General features: G+C 43.3%; 1 protein-coding gene across 15 annotated transcripts in view; it reads right to left on the bottom strand.

Moving 5' to 3' along the window:
* Positions 1 to 10468, bottom strand: part of UBR5 (ubiquitin protein ligase E3 component n-recognin 5) — a 90366-nt gene extending 79898 nt beyond the window's left edge. For all 15 annotated transcript variants that reach the window (XM_074814411.1, XM_074814437.1, XM_074814457.1 and 12 more), the window contains exon 1: positions 10143 to 10468. In XM_074814411.1, the coding sequence (XP_074670512.1) occupies positions 10143 to 10204 (62 nt within the window). In that variant the 5' untranslated portion in view covers positions 10205 to 10468. The remainder of the gene's footprint in view (positions 1 to 10142) is intronic.
* Positions 10469 to 16828: the final 6360 nt, after the last annotated feature.

The raw sequence follows: 16828 nt of genomic DNA, 5'->3' as shown, positions 1-16828 counted from the left end.
TTTTGCTATCAAAATAAAAAATCCAGTTATTGTAAAATCTTAAAACCTTTTTGTGTCCCATAGTGATAGATTGTTAAAGCTCCTTGACGAGTTAATTACAACCCACCAGGGAGGCTGTGTATTTACCAGCACACCAGTTTAAAGCCAGGAGAGCCAGATTCTGGTCCCAGTTGAGGCTACTGTGAGAACCCAAACCATAATCTCTCTACCATTTTCCCTTTCATTCTTGGTCTAAGATTTTGGAAGCCATGACCACTATGTGCAAAGTTGGAAAATGGCCTTTGTATAGAGCATTCAAATGCTGCAAAAAATTTTAGAAAGTAGAAACTGTCAGGTTAGACACTTTGTGTCTTGGCTAGAGAAAAGCAACAGTGTATTTTGTACAAGTGATTTTATTAAAAGCAAAGCACAAATAAAACACTGAATTCTAATTTATTTGCAATGAAGTCCAGTGTGTTTATTCACAGGCTGAATTAGTTTTAGCAATAGGGAAAGATCATTTAGCATGTCCAGTCCTTCCCTTGCTAATTCCTCCAGTTCCAAGGCTTGAAGACTTCAACAAAAACTCTGATATCACAGTATTATCTGCACATCACTTTTTCAATCTTGTTAAAAACTGCCTTTTAAATACCATGGACTTCCCTCCTCACACTGCACTACTAAACATACATCTTCAAAACCTTCCTCTCAGACACTGCATCTTTGATTTAGATAGGAACGGAATGAGGCCTGGCATAGGAAGCAGAGAGCACGCACCATGCCAGAAAAACAAGCAGCCAAATCGCTTTGTCAGATGCACACTGAAGGCAAAGTAACTCAAAAGAAACCCCAGCTTTTGAGGTGCACAGCTCATCACAGTAATTTTTTGCATTGCCAGAAAACAGATCCTCTTTTCCATCTGTCTGTACCACAACCACAAAACTCCAGGTGCTTCCCCTCAGCATAACCAGTATTTTGGTTCCTCTGCAAGAGCTCATGAAGCAGCACGTTGCTCGTACCTCCTGCTTCACATTTTGCCTACGGCCATACTATTTCAGGTAACAGTCTTGCCAGACACAGATTCTGCATCACATGAGAAAGAAACAAAGCTTTGGCCATTCCAGCAAACAGCCTGTAATCCCCCTACACCCTCCCATCAAGAGCAGGACAATCCTAGCCAGATTAATTACATTCTGCCTACCCAATCTGCCCCACAACGAAGAGATGCTATGATTTGTATCATTGGAATGTTTTATTAAGTACCTTTAAATCCTTGCTCTAGACAGATACATTTTGCCAAAGTCAGCAAATTGCGTAAATAATGCCTTAAAGAAAAAAAAAGAAGGAAAAAGAAAAAAGAAAAAAAGAGAGAAGGAAAAATGCTGTTACTAATGTACTAAGTGTGGTCAAAGCTCGAGAAAAGAGTTTTAACACTCTAAGAGAGAGATCTTCATTAAAGGTCAGACAACAGTAACTCAGTTATATTAAAAGAAAAAACAATATAAAATGGATTAAAAGCCATAAATCCTCTTTAGAAGATTTCTTGATATTTACCAGAAAGAGAAAAAAAATGCAGCTCTGATCATTTTCAGGCTGGATAGAGAACAGCAAAACTTCATACCATAAATGAAAGAATAAATACTGAGAGACAGGTTTAAGAAAATTTTGCAAGATGAATGAGAAATTTAAATGATACCACACTTATTGAAAGAAGTGACAAACCCCAATGACTTCAAATGACAACAGAGTAAGGCCTACAGCTCTCATTCAACTGCGCTCACATAGGTAAGTAACCTCAGTTTTTGGTAAAAACATTGTAGCACAAGTATTTGTCTATATTAAGTCAATGCCAGACTCCACACTGGAACTATATAGTGAAATTGTAATTTTCAGTAGAATCCAGAGATACCAATCAAGATCCATCTCACTGTATCGGAACTACCTACGGATGCAAAGAGCTAATCTATCCCAAAGGTGAAAAAGCCAAAAGTTTGAGGAAACCTAAGAATAGAGAATGAAGCATAACAAAAGACTGTACGCAAATTTTCAAAATGTCATTTTAACACAGGCTTGGCTTAAACTAGTCAACTACTACTTCTACACAACTAAAAAAAGACAAAAATTAGCATCCAGCTTAACTAGAGATGATGGCAAACATGTTGCAGAAAATAATATCACCCAGCCTGTGTACAGAGCACAGGGTTTCTTTCTAGACTATTTTCTAATGAACAAGCAAACTACAGCTGCATGGGTATAATCACCCTAGATTACTCAAAATATTCCCAGCTGTCCACAATACTTATTGCTTTGAGTAAAAAGCAAAAACCCCAAACAAAAAATACAAACCCTTGAATGTGGTTCGGGGTTTTTTTTTGCAGAAGACAAATTTCACAAGACTGCTGAAGTCTCCAGCAGCCTTTGTGCTTTCATCTGTTGAGTTACACTACCGTTGTCACAAATTAAATTGGTAGATCTCACAGCTGGCAATGAAACGACGATAGTGAGAAGTTCCAACATAGTTAATGTCCAAAATAGTACTAATCATGTCAATGTTTTCAAAGTTTTTTATTCTGCATTCTTTAACACAACACCATAATGTAAAATTAAATAAGAGACCAAAGTTATTATTGGGCATCTTTTCTGATAAAAGGTAGTCACCAGTTTAATCAAGAAAAGCTGTCCAAAACAAAATTACAGAAAATATGTATTTCATCTCCCTTGTGGATGTAAACAATTTGAGAAATTGCTAAGAGACATTTTATGGCATAGCACCAACAGACTTGGGATTACAAAAATCAGCCAATGACACAAACTTTTAGAACTGCAACAAAATAATCATGCTGGGGTGTTACAAAAGGGTGCCAAACAAATATTCAAAACTTTTCTGTACCATCATGGATTAGTACTGTAAAGCACACTGCACTTTAAAGCATAGTAGCTCAGATTTGCTGAAAGACAAGGTAAAGCATATTTACCATGAGAAATTCCCCTGACAAGTGCTAGCAGTAGCAGTGAGACTTGTGAGAGGAAGACAAAATTTTCAAAGATAGCAAATTCAATAGTTACACCACTCAACTGGAACCAAACTGGCTATTTTGCATAAATGTAGATGACCAGTGTGCCCACCTTACCCCTTTCTACTCAGTTTTTCAGTATGTTTGATCACATCAGTGAGGTGGTACATGTTCTCTCTCAAATGTAACAAAAAGCTCTTTAAATTGAAACAAAAGTTAATTTTCCTTGGAGGGGAAGGGTAAGAGAAAAGGAAGCAGTGTTGGTTAACTGCTTTTTTTAAGCACAAGAGAGACTTTAAAAAGTAGAGCACAGAGTTTATTGTCAAAATAGTTCTGTGCCAGAAAGAAATTAAGATATGAAACCTGCATAATTACTGCTGCAATGCAACTAGAGCTGTGACCATCCTCATTTAAACTGACAGGCTTACAGTTTTGGACAAAATACATTCACACACTTATTTCAGTATTTTTTTCTCCTAATCATACCTCCCAATTTAAAATCCTCTAGCCACTACAACTATGGCCCCCATGTTTTCTCTGGGGCATATACAGGTGCCAACTACTGCAGTCTTCTATGTGAACTTGTTACTAAGAGCCAAATCCTTAGTGGACTTCACCAAATTCAAGCTTAAAAAAAACCGTTCATGCAACTGAAAAGCACAAGTAGGTTTCATATAAGGTTTTCTTCTGCATAAGTGGCTGTTGAGTTGATGCAGAGAAAGACAAAACAGCAGCTTTTACAGGCAGCATCTTGTAAATGTAACTACCTAGATTGCTGTTAGTGTAATCACTACAATAAAAACTACTTTGAAATCCCTTCTTCTTTATGTAATTTTCAAATACATGCTACCATCTCTTTCATTTAAGTCATGAACAATTAACTGTGCCATAACTGTAAAAAGGCAGCTACAACAACACTACAGAGCTTCCCATGCTTAGGTACAATCTTGTTTGTTTTTCTCAAGTATTAAGTAATTTTTCACGTAAATGTAATTGTCTATTGAACAGTTATCTACTAAAAATTTAGATAGTTTAAGAAAAAAGTGTCATGCCCTTTACATCTCTTTTACAGTTAAACTGCAAATTTTTGACAAACAACTTTTAACAAAAGTATCCTACATGACAACTAGAACATTTAATAAATACATACTACTATACCAAAATTACCTTAGAAGCATGCTATTGTTTACAGATTTTAACTTTTACCGAGAATTAGCACATAAATGTCATTGACTGATATCTTACCGTTCTCAGAATTTGAAAAAATTGTTTCTGACAGCTCTGACTTGCATTGCCAACCTTAAAATATGGCTATTAATATCTTACTCCACTAATCTTACTTTATCATTGGTATAACAACAAATATACTCAAGCCTCATAGATAATTTGAGAAGGAAAAAAGAGGCACTGTTTGTGCCCCAATTACTATTTTACTAAATTCCTTGTGACAGGTCACAACTACTCTCAGCCCGGATCGCATTCACAGTACAGTTTCACATTACAGTAGCCAAAATAAACTTGCTGCTTTCAAAATGGAAGGAACTCAACCCTGCTTCCTCTTCCCCGTTCTTCACTGGCAACTCTCCTTCCTGCAGCACTTTTCAAAAATCCCCACTTTTTATCCATCCACTCTGATGCTCACCCAACCAGGAGATAAACCAGTTCAACTTCCTAATGCACAAAATTGTATTTACTTCACTTTACCAGGGTTAGCTTTATACCATTTTAGTAAATTAAGTCAGCTTACTGTGGGATCAGACACTTAAAAGTTAGCACAAAGTAAGAACTGGAGAAAACAGACCTCCCCCTTTCAGAAGAGAGCAATTACTTTAACTTACAACATCTCGGGAAAGTTTCAGCAAGAACATTCACAGACAATTACATACATACTCTCTAAAAAGCAGTGTCTGGGGTGTAGCAAACAATTGTAACCAGAAGAGGACCCTGGCAGAGCAAAGTCCAAAAAGGCCTAGACTATTGGCCTATGTATAAGTGACCTTTCACGTTCAAACAGATATGAAGTGATGCTTATGCATAAATTCTGATGCTTAACTTCCCAAATTATCATTGTTAAATAACAGTATTGAAATAAACTTAATGCACTGCTTCTCAATGTATAAATCTATAATGGTCCATATAACCACAGTGGTGGTGCAAATCTTTTGATGCAGCTAGAACTTTTTACTTGAAAAAAAGCATTTCCAAGTAAGAGTCTGATGATAATAACAATGCCATGACAGTCATGCTATTCCCTCACTCTCTTCTAAAATACATCAATTTAAATTTGTTAGGCTTTCAAGAAATTTATCCTAAAAACAAAGTCAACACTTCTCCTGTTACTAAAGTCTCTACAAGCAACTGTAACTCAGGGAATTAAAGTACTACATCAGCAATGCTTTCCCTGTAATTAAACCACCTATTCCTGTTTGAGGCAGCCTAACTTCACTTTTGCTAAAGTAGAGTAGGAAACAATTTAAAGCACACCAAAATAAATCACTTGAGCTAAAAGTAATACTGTATTATCCACACACAACTTTCAGGTTTTCTATTTAAGAACAAGTCGGACAATCCCTTCTTTCCCCCAACTTTGAGCAGCAATGCAGACTACATGTGAGTAACAGCAGGAAGCTCATGCTCGGGCTGCCTTCCTCTCCACAAGAGGACAGGCACTCTCCCAGCACGCCCGTGGAGGTAGAAGAGGCAGTTCAGAGCGCAACACCCACCCGCACTTTCAGGAGCTCTCTCTCCCTCTCCGTGCATGCTCCCGCAGACGTGTGGGGCCAAGGACACCAGCTCCACATCCCTGCTGGCTCCCCACACAGAATCATACCACACCCTACGCAAGCTCCTTCCAGCAACATCTGCTTGGGATTTTAACAGATTTGCTCATCAGTAAGTGCAAAGAGGGGGTAAGAAAATCTGCCAGAGTAGCAGCCCACATATCCACTGACCACTTCCCTATTACTTTGAAATCATGTTTTCATGCACATAAACTATGAGATACACTGGCACAGACTAAAAGGGTAAGTTCTTGCTAGGTACTTTTTCTACAGAAATTGATTATCAGAGGGTGTAAACAATGCAGGCAACATAAAGTACACTAGTTAATTTTTCAGTTCAGGCATGGCCTGAGTCAGTAATATTCAAATAACAGAGAAAGGCATTGACTATATTATTAAGGAAAAGCAAACTCACATAAAGGCAAGATAATCCTTTCTTCCCCCAAAGCTGACTGCACATACTCAGTGAAGCTTCAAACAAACTTTTCTCAGTCACATTACTTGTTTCAAAGAGCTTACTGTGAGAAAACTTACTCCATACCACTTCTTAACATTCATCTTAAATTCAAATACCCTCTGTTTAACAAAACTCATTACATCTCATCTTCAAGAAGAGAGAAAAAGGCACAATAACATTGTGTTGATGACCACTTCAAAAATGACATCTTACCCTGTGCTAGGACTTAAATGGTTTTGCTGACAAGAATTTTCTTAGTATAAGGTAAAAAACAAAGGCAAAGCCTTGACGTGAATGCTGTCTCTGAAGGTTAGTTCGCTTACAGAAAGCCAGTCATGTAAGGTGAAAGACTCCCCTTCTCATTCTACAGAGTAGCAAGTTAAACTGCTCCTGTGAAGTTTCATAATAGCCAAGAAATGGTTATTTGTCATGGTTACACCCATTTCCTAACCCAACATAAAATTAAGAAATATACTAAGAAGAATTTACCGAGATTGTCTTATCTAAGAAATTGTGTATCAAGCTTCCTTCATAAAGCCTCTGACCCTAAAACATACATGAAGCAGGTGGATCACAACAAAATATATCTAACACCCACTGCAACAGAAGCTGGGCATCTCTTTTTCAAAGATTAAAGCCATTCATTATTTACATCCCAAATATTTTATGGAGTTGTTTCTCAAACTGCAAGCCATACCCAATTTTTCTCCTGCTAAACTTTTCATATTCAGTCTGCAGAGGACAAATTGCTTGGGAGAAAATTTCCAAGTTACCTATCTTCTTAAATAAACTTACCAGAAAAAGCTTAATGGCTTCAGTTCATCCTAAACAAAAGTTTAGCCTACTAGCAATTTCAAAAAATGAATCCTAATACAACTGCAAAACTACATATAACCTTGTCCTCTATGAGCTTTCTTCAGTGCAACTAGCTTCCAGACAGCAGAGTGAATACCATAAACAAGCCAACGTTGCTTCAACTTATTTGAGAGAGGTCTAATAACTACCATCAAGGTACAATATTAACTAGTATTTTCAAAAACACTAGTTAAGAAGTACGTTCAGATGATGAGTAGGCATGTTCAGTAGTCTTCCCAATTATTTGTGGTTCTACAGTTACTTTTTCCTTTTTTCTTCAAAGCGTTTTACCATTCTCCGAGTTGCTGCATAAATAAGAGGGATAACAAATTACACAGAAAATCTAATAAAAACTGTAAAACAGAGTGACACAAAGTGTACCAAACCAAACTGAGAAAAACTACTGCCTCACATTTTGGAGACGACAGTACTTCAGGACAAGGATGCTTTCCAAACACACTTCACCCCCTTCACCCATATACGCTCATTATTAAGCATAACATATCAAATATTTTATTATGAAAATTCAAAACTGTCATGTATCCTGAACACACAGAGTTTGCACTTATAAACCCCTTCTGTTTTAAAATGTGATTATTCCTTAGATGCAGAACATGGATCCATTCCTGAAAGCGATACAATTGATCATGTTCTACGTACACTACAAATGAAAGCATACAATGCAGAATTATGGTCCCAAAATCAGATTCTGAGAAGCAATTATCATTCAGAATGAAGACAGAAAAAACCTAACTTTGCTACTGACCACCAGCTGCAGCAGAGACTCAAAAAAAGCCTATAAAGTGTGACAGGGGAAAGAAACATCATGGAGATGTGAGATGTTCCAAGATCCTAACTTCTGCAAGCATGCATGTGGGAATTTATTAAGCTATCTAGATCCTGATCTACACTGATAAAACAGTAATAAGCAGCAATGCTACTGATAAAATTGAACTGGCATTTCCAGCACATATGTGTGCGCCTCAACCCTATTTATGAATCATTTGGGTTTCACTGCATTACAAGTTCTGATACACAGCTACCGCACTTCTAATACAATTATATTTATGAAGTGGAAATTTATGACTTGCAGCTCAGATCAAGGAGCCACTTGATTTTTCAGAATAAGTCACTACTTAATAGCACTTCTGCAGCTTTCTCCATATATTAATTACCACACATTATGAAGCTTCCTGTATCAAATAGTAGTTGTAAGAGCTGTCGCTGTGGTAAGGAGGAGGGAAAAAAAAGAAATTAAAAAAAATTAGGAAGCATTATGAAGACTGAAGATACATCATATTTAACATCAATAAGTCAACAAAACAGGTGACATTAAAGAAAAAACAGATGAGCTCTCTCACTCTGAGCAAAGTGTGATAATTACATGCTAAATGTTTTCTAAGGGCCTATCAACATTTAAAAAAAAAAAGAAAAACCACTGGAGCCCTTTCAAGTTCAAAGTCCTAGATTTTTCCCTAAATCAAAACAGTGCACTGAAGAAGCACAAGAACTCCTAGTACAGCATCACCTCTCAGTTTGTCACTCTAAAGGAAGATAATGTATGCTAAATTTGAATGTATTACTGTGGAGAAAGCCAATCTTAGGAACAGGTAGGCCTCCTAGGAAGCAGGATCCTGTAAAATGTATTATCAGGCTAAGGGAAAAAAAAATACACTCCACACTAACACAGTTCAAGTTTTGGACCTATTTTATCATTACAAGTTTGTTTCCCCTGTTTAAGGGCATGGACGATGTAGTTTGGCAGAAATTTTATCTTTACAATGACCTATTTTCATCACCATAAGCCCTCAAACCTCAGCTGCGTTTTAATAGAGGCATCTCAAAGACTGGTCTAGGAAAAAGTGACCATACAAACAATAGTGAAATAAGCTGGACCCTGACCTACTCTGAAACCAGAAGAATACAACCAAGACCCCCATACTTCTTAAGATTTATAAATATTTAAATATTTTTTATAAAAATAACATTTATCTATAGTGTAAAAAAATATGCTGGTTTCTATTCAGTGATGATTAATGTCCATTTATTCACACACAAATTTATAAAATATTAAATATGAACAGTTACATGTTTCTTAGGAATTTCTATATAAAAGAGCACAAGTAAAATTCACAAGCTGTAACACATACCGTTAGTAATTGCTGCAGAAGAAATATTTGACAGCCACACAGTGCTGTCAAATCCACATCAAGCAGCAAAGAAAATTCGATTCACAGATTTATTTTCTCTCAAGCATTCTACTTTCTCCACAGCCTGCAATTTCTCTCCCCCAATTCAACATAAAGTTAGCTGCGAGGTTTCCAAGCAGACTGCCCTTCAGTTCCAGCTGTCATTCCCATCCCAGCCAAGCCGCACACGATCAGTAACTCGGAGATGGGGCCTCCTTTCTCATTTAAAAAATGTATGTATGAAGGGGAACGCAGAGCACACTGCCGGTACGTGCGCGTGTAACATCCCTGGCGTACGTCTTCTTTATCCTCGCTCCCATCATTCTCTCACACACACCGCGATCCCCCACCCGCATTGTCTGCCTCGCTCCATCTCCGATTCATACGGACACATTCTCGCTCCTCCTCGTCCAGGGATCCTCGGGAACCCACTTCCCGGGGCAGACCCGGGGCTCCCCTGTCAGGCTGGAGTCCCCCCGCCGGGGCCGCGAAGGGGCGGCGGGCCCACGGCGAAGGTCACGGCCCCCCACCCCCGCTCCCTCGGGGGGCAAAGTTTACGGCGGCGGCCGCCCGGAGAAGCCGGGTGTGCGCGGCGCGGCCCGCACCGCTCCTCGCCGCCGGCCCCGGCGAGAGGAAAGCGCCGGGGCCCTGCGGCCCCGCGGCGCGGCGGCGGGACGGCGGCACGGCGGGGGGGAGGGGGGGGTTGCCGGGACGTCCCCCGCGGCCGGCGCTGCCCGCTCCCCCGGGGCGCCCCCGCCGCGCCACGCTCCGGCCGGCCGCCGCCGGCCCCTCCCCTCACCCACAGGGGGCCGAGCCCCGCCAGGCCGGCCCCTCCCCTCCGCCCCCCGCCGCACGGCCTGCCCCTCACCGGTCATTGAGCTGGTCCTCGGTGCCCGGCAGCGGGTGCACCACGAAGTGGATCGAGGTCATGTTCCGCGCCGCCGCCGCTGCCCCCCCCGGCGGAGGGAGGCGGGCGGGCGGGGGCCAGGCACACAATGGGGGCGGGGGGGGCGGCGGGGGAGGGGGCGCTCGGTCTCCGTCCCTCCCCCGGGGCCGCTCGTGGCCGCCGGTGGAGTCCTCGGCTCACCCGCCGCGGCGCGGAGCGCGAGGAAGAAGGAGCCCGCCGCAACGGCGCCGGGAGGAGGCTCAGCCCGCACCGCACTCACACACGCGCCGCCATCTTAACTTCCAGCGGGCCCTTCTCCCTCCCTCCGTGCGCCGCGCCGGGGAGGGCGGGGCGGCAGCGCGCGGCCGCGGTGTAAGCCTCGCGCTGACTGGCGCGCGCGCCGCCGCGCGGCGCCCCTTCACTAAGCGCGCCGCCGATTGGTCGGGACGGCCTCGCGGAGCGCGGTGACGTCATGCGCGAGAGACGTAAAGGACCACGTGCCCCTGAGAGCGACTTCCCAGCGGGCGGGGTGGCGCGCGCGGGGCTCCCTGAGGCGCCGAACGGGGCCCCTCCCCTACCCCCCCACCCCCCCCCCCCCACCCCGCCTCGGCGGGAGCGGAGCGGGCGGCGCTGCCGTCGCTTCCCTTCGGTCGGTGGGGGGCTGGGCTGGCCTGGCCCTGTGGCGGCCGGTCCGGCCGTGGCGCTGGGGCCGCTCTCCGGGCACAGGCCGCGGCGCACCAACCCGTTCCGCCGGCCTTCCCCGCCGCGCCGCGGCCTTGCATAGCGTGTTGACCGCCTTCCCGGGGCTGCGCGGGTCGAGCCGTTCCCCGTGAGTGGCACATGCCTCGCCTCGCTGACCCCCGGCGCGGCGTGTGGTCTGCCGGAGTGGTTTCGGGGGTGGAAATCGGGGAGCGGGTGTGTGAGGCCGTGCCTGTCACCGGGGGGTCCCCAGGAGGGGGTTGCGATGGGGCTTCCCCTCCCACCCCGGTGCACGGGTGGCCGCAGGTGTGCTTCAAACCCACTGGCGTCCATCCCCTGCTCTCCAAAGCCGGCTGCTTGCTTCCTAATTCCTAGTTACAAGTAATCCAGTCGTTTCCCTCCCAACAGCCGGAGTTACCTGCCCTTTTTCGGGGAGATGGGTGGTATATCAGAATAAAAAGTTATCTCTCAAGCCGATGAAGCGCTGGATGCCATACGGGCTGCGTACCCTTCGTCCAGACGGAGTTTAACTGCTGTTCCAAGAGAGCATACCTTGCAAATGGAGCCGTTTTTGACAAATTAACATCTCAATTTGCTGAAAGTTGAGTAACAAGTCAATAAAACGGCTATTTGTTTCTATAGAAACTAACACCTTGGCTGGCCTTGTACCAAGCTTTGATTTTTTTTTTTTTTTTTTTTTTGACTGGAATTTGCTGCTTTTGCAGCCTGCTCTCACTTATTTTCAGGAAATCAGAAATTTAGAAAACCAACTTGGAATTTTTTAGCATGTGAGGAATGCTGGCAATCACATGATAATGGTACAAAAAAATTCTAGAACCTAGTTCAGTGAGTTATAATTCATTTCTGAGGCTGTGTAATCATAAACCATAGAAATCTCCTCCACTAACAAATCTAAGGAATTTTGTGACTTCCCATCTCCCATTCCCCTTTGTTCCTTAGCTCTTTCTCCAACACAGCTGAAAGGAGCTAATCCAAGAATCAGCTGATGTAGCCGCTTGCAGCCCAAAGATGCGGGGAGTGTAAGTTTTTTTCCAATACAACTGTCATTAACATGAGATGTGGTAAAGAGAAGAAATGTGTAGTTGATGTGTTTGTTCCAGGTTTCTTGTTCTCAGACACTGTTTCCCCGTATATTCTGTTCTCAAGTGACAGTGATATTCAAATGGCTTCAAGAATACAAATAATTTATCTTATCCTGGAAGGAATGCCGGATTCTGCACTTCGGCCACAACAATCCCCAGCAGCGCTACAGGCTTGGGGAGGAGTGGCTGGAGAGCTGCCAGTCAGAGAGGGACCTGGGGGTGTTGATTGACAGCCAGCTGAACATGAGCCAGCAGTGTGCCCAGGTGGCCAAGAAGGCCAATGGCATCCTGGCTTGCATCAGAAATAGCGTGGCCAGCAGGGACAGGGAAGTGATCTTACCCCTGTACTCGGCACTGGTGAGGCCGCACCTCGATTCCTGTGTTCAGTTTTGGGCCCCTCACTACAAAAAGGACATTGAATTACTCGAGCATGTCCAGAGAAGGGCAACGAAGCTGGTGAAGGGTCTGGAGCACATGTCGTACGAGGAGCGGCTGAGGGAACTTGGGTTGTTTAGTCTGGAGAAGAGGAGGCTGAGGGGAGACCTCATCGCCCTCTACAACTACCTGAAAGGAGGTTGCAGAGAGCTGGGGATGAGCCTCTTTAACCAAGTAATAAGTGATAGGACAAGAGGGAATGGCCTCAAGTTGTGCCAGGGAAGGTTTAGACTGGATATTAGGAAGCATTTCTTTACAGAACGGGTTGTTAGGCGTTGGAATGGGCTGCCCAGGGAGGTGGTGGAGTCCCCGTCCCTGGAGGTGTTTAAGAGTCGGGTCAACATAGCGCTGAGGGATATGGTGTAGTTGGGAACGGTCAGTGTTAGGTTAACGGTTGGACTGGATGATCTTCAAGGTCTTTTCCAATCTAGGTAATTCTGTGAAAATCCTACCAGGTTTCTGGAAATACACAAGACATGGTCTTACTCAGTTTGGTAGTGAGACAGTGCAGTAGCTGTGCTTTTAAAAATGAGTAGAACCATGATTTACCTTTCTTTTTTCCTGTTATTTTTCTTCTGCTTTTTCTTTCTTTTCTTTTTGAACATCAGTCTTTATGCTTTCCCTGAAAACATTTGTTGTTTATTGCAGTGAGAGATTCTTCTAAGCTGTCTTCATCTCAGTCATTTTATAAGAATCCCTTGCATGTTTTAATAATCACCTGAAAAACCTTGCATCTCAATTTGATTTTTTTTTTCCCAGACAAAAAATGAATATTTGTTTTGACAGTCATTCCTCTTTTCCACTGAACTGTAGGAACATGGGTCACATGAACTCCTGCAGTAGGTTTTGTTGCATCCTTGGAAATGGTTTCAAGAATTTTTGGTAGGGTCTGGGAAACTCCAGGTATTTATGTTTGCTCTTGAGATCAAGGTCTAGTTCTCCAAAGCATTTACATTTCCAAATAACATGATTTCTTCAGTGGAGTTCTCTTAGGGGCTAGGCATAAGGAAGAGATTTCTATTACTTTCTTCCTTCCATCCTGCACACAAAAGCTTTAAAAAGTTAATGGGTTATGGAAACCTATTAGATAAAAGACAGGAAAAGAGCTGGAAAAGCCCAAAGGGGGCATATGTCTGTTAGGGCTCAGCAGTCTGCTGCTGGCATTTCCAAGTAATGCTTTTCTGTAGCTGTATTTACATTATGACTGAACCCCAGTTTTATCCATTGCCTATGGCGGTGCCAATGCAAACACTCAGCATAAGCAAAAATGAAAAAAAAACCCCAACCTGATTCCACAGGAACTTACGCTTGGAGCCAGAATAAACTTGAGTAGTGCAAATGTCAGCTTTTGTTCACACTAAGAGTTTATACCACTGTCTAAAATGGTAACTAGTCCTAAAGGTAGATGAGAGGACACAAACTCAAGTGTTCAGCTGACAATGTTGTTATTCTGACAGGAGTTTGTGACATGGTGGAAGTTCTAGTGCACTGTCAGAAGCACCCCTGCTTCTCTAACAGGGGTGCAAGGCTGTATCTTACTGTTTGACTTTTAGAGTACCAGTAAGCGGTAATGCATTGAATACCTGCCTTGTCCACTGGTGCATTTCTTAGAAGATAATCACACAGGTAACAGAGTTTGATGGTCCTTTAATGATCTGAAATGACTCCAAATAGAATTGCTTTCTGATAGTAGAACCGCTCATTCTTACAACTTCTGGTTTTTAAGAACTTCAAAATAAAAGACTTTTCCTAAGTCCTCTGGATTGTCAAAGTCTGTTGGATGACAACATCCAATACTGAAATGGTATTTAAAAATTCGTATTTACCAAGTGATTAAAAAAATCAAGAACTGAATTAGATTTTCTTTACAAAATCTTTAAGACAGGGACTTCTGTCTTGGCCTAAGAAATTTAGTTTCCTGTGTTGCACAACCCCTCGGTGAATAGATGGTGCTATTTTCAGGCCTACTGATAAAGCAGCAGCTTCCTCATGAAGGTGCAGCTATAAATACACCAACACCCAACCAGCAGAACAAGTTCCTTGCTGGTATACTTGTCTGTGCGAGAATTTTTGCCAGCTTGAAAATACTATATAAAATAACTCCTGTGGGATCATTGCTGTCATGTTGGAAAATGGGTTTTGATGAGAGTCAGCATTTCCTGAAGTTTTCAGACTGGTGGAAGCACATGGGTTGGAAGAGACCTCTGGAGGTCATCTCATGCAGCCTCCTGCTCCACAGATGTCCAGTTCCAGTAGATCTGAAACTTCCCTATTGGAAACAGCTTCTGAATAATGTGCGCCGGGACAGACTTATTCCCGACTGCTCACTAAACTCACTTGGTGGCTGCAGGCCCAGTGATTTGCACAGAAGTCTGTTAGTCCTAAAGGGAGGGGACCTGTTAGAGATGGGAGGATTAGGGTAGGAGGACTGCAAGGGACTTTGCTCTGTAAACAGTGGAAGCAGGTGCTGACAGGTGTACTGCAGGCAGCAGTGCTGGCGGCTGGTGGGGCGTGCTGAAGTCAGAGAGGAGAACCTGAGCAGAAGTAAAGGCTTCAGGCAGCTAAGGAGAGCACCGGTATGCGCTTTCCAGGCTGTTAACTCCAGATGTCAACAGAGATGACATCAGGTTGGCAGCATAAGATTGTATTTTGCTGTGGAAGAAATGAGGCCAGCATTCCTGGAAATGTCAACAAGAATGCTATGCAGAAAACTGCAGCTTCTAGATTATTCCCAAGGCTGAGCAGAAGTTCCTATAGTGAGCAACAAAGCACATTGCTAAGAAATGAATTTTGTTTCCAGCACCTCTTGCTACAAACTGAAGCAAAGCAGGTCCCTCGCTTGCTCTCCCTCTGTCTAGGTATAGCAACAGTAGTTTGGGGCTGGGAACATCAGGCTTTTAAACCACATCTGTGTGTTTTGCAACACAAGTACCTGCATAGTTTGCAAGTTAACACTAGAAATCAGACAGTTCCAGCGGAGGAGGACTGTGCTGCCAGCCATTTGCTTTCTGCTGTCCTGGGCTACATTTTGTTGTGCTCATGTCCCAGACTGTCATAGCCTGATTTTTTTTATATATTGCTTACTTATGACAGCTGAAGGTTCATCTTGATGCCAGATATTAAGTGTTTATAGTCTCTTATTTTCTAGCTTGTACCTGGCTGTCAAGTGAAGAGGTCATTGTAATAGAAAAATCATGTGTCTTGTGAACAAAATGATGCTGGTCTTTAAGAAGTATTGTTTAAGGCCACAAAAGAGCAGGTAGATTAGTAAGGTTCAGAGCTGATGAAAACTTGTTTCTCATGGATTTTTTCTTACAGTGGTTTCTTCAGTGTCTAAGTGCACACACTGTTTCTCTTGGCCCTGTCAATTTTCCAGCCACTAAAAAAGGTTGAGCTCGGCTGCCATCTTTCCCTTAGCTGCTCTACTAATCAGTTCTCCTGCCCCCTCTCTGATGCTTGGGTCAACTAAGCTGAGACCTCTGAGACCAGAAGCTTGTGTCAAAATTTGGCCAAAAGAGACTCAAATGTTCAGAAGTTAATATGGTGAGCTAGACACTTGGATGCACAGCTTGCTGATATAACACTTGCTACTGCACACAGACTGAAATATATCTGTTTAAAATCAGGTGATACTGCAGGTACCTGATCTCCCTTTCCCTTTCTTGTCTGAGCTGCTTGACATTTCCTCTCCGGCTCTGCAGTGAAGGACTCCTGGGGTAGAAATTAGGATTCTGCATCTGTTTCTCCTTTCTTTAGTATACAGTCAGGGCTACTTTCTTCTGTTTAGGGTAGTTGGCATGGTGTGTCTGGGATTGAGGTGAGGTCTCTGCCAAGTACTCAGTGGAGTTTGTAGATCCACCGGTGTCTGACAGACTGAGATTTTGTTCTGGTGGATCCCTCACTTGACATTGTTCCTCACTCTTGTTGTAGTGCCTTACTTGCATCCTTCTCTTCCGGCTCACACAGAGACACTTCTGAACACCTCTTCCTTCTGACTAGGCATCCAGGACATCTCTTCTTGCCCAGGCCCAATCACAAAGTTTATGTGATGGCTTTTGTATGTGTAGACCAGACCTGCGTGCTGACAGATGCAGCTGAGCGTGAGAAGAGGAGCTCACCAGGCATCCGGGCACTGTGCAGGAGCTGAATGTCCTGGGAGCAGAGGCTGTGGACAGCCACCTTGTGCGACCGTCGCTGGAAGGCAGCGTGGGCAGAGCTCACGTGCACGGTGTATGTGGTGGCTTTGTGTCACCTGTGTCACCTGTGCAGGCAGCTGAAAAGCAGAGTTGTGCTCGTTTACATCAGAGTGGCTTCCCATGAGATCCTGGTAAGGAAAGACAGAAATTTGAGTTTTAGCAACCTAAAAGACAACCCAGGTTGCCTGGGTTCCCTGTGGAATTGCCTTCTCCTGCTCATCTGTCTGCAGGCTGC

The sequence above is a fragment of the Strix aluco genome, chromosome 1, assembly GCF_031877795.1.
Source record: "Strix aluco isolate bStrAlu1 chromosome 1, bStrAlu1.hap1, whole genome shotgun sequence".
Lineage (NCBI taxonomy): Eukaryota > Metazoa > Chordata > Aves > Strigiformes > Strigidae > Strix > Strix aluco.
The sequence above is the reverse complement of the archived record's forward strand: the minus strand, read 5'-3'. Positions and strand labels throughout refer to the sequence as shown.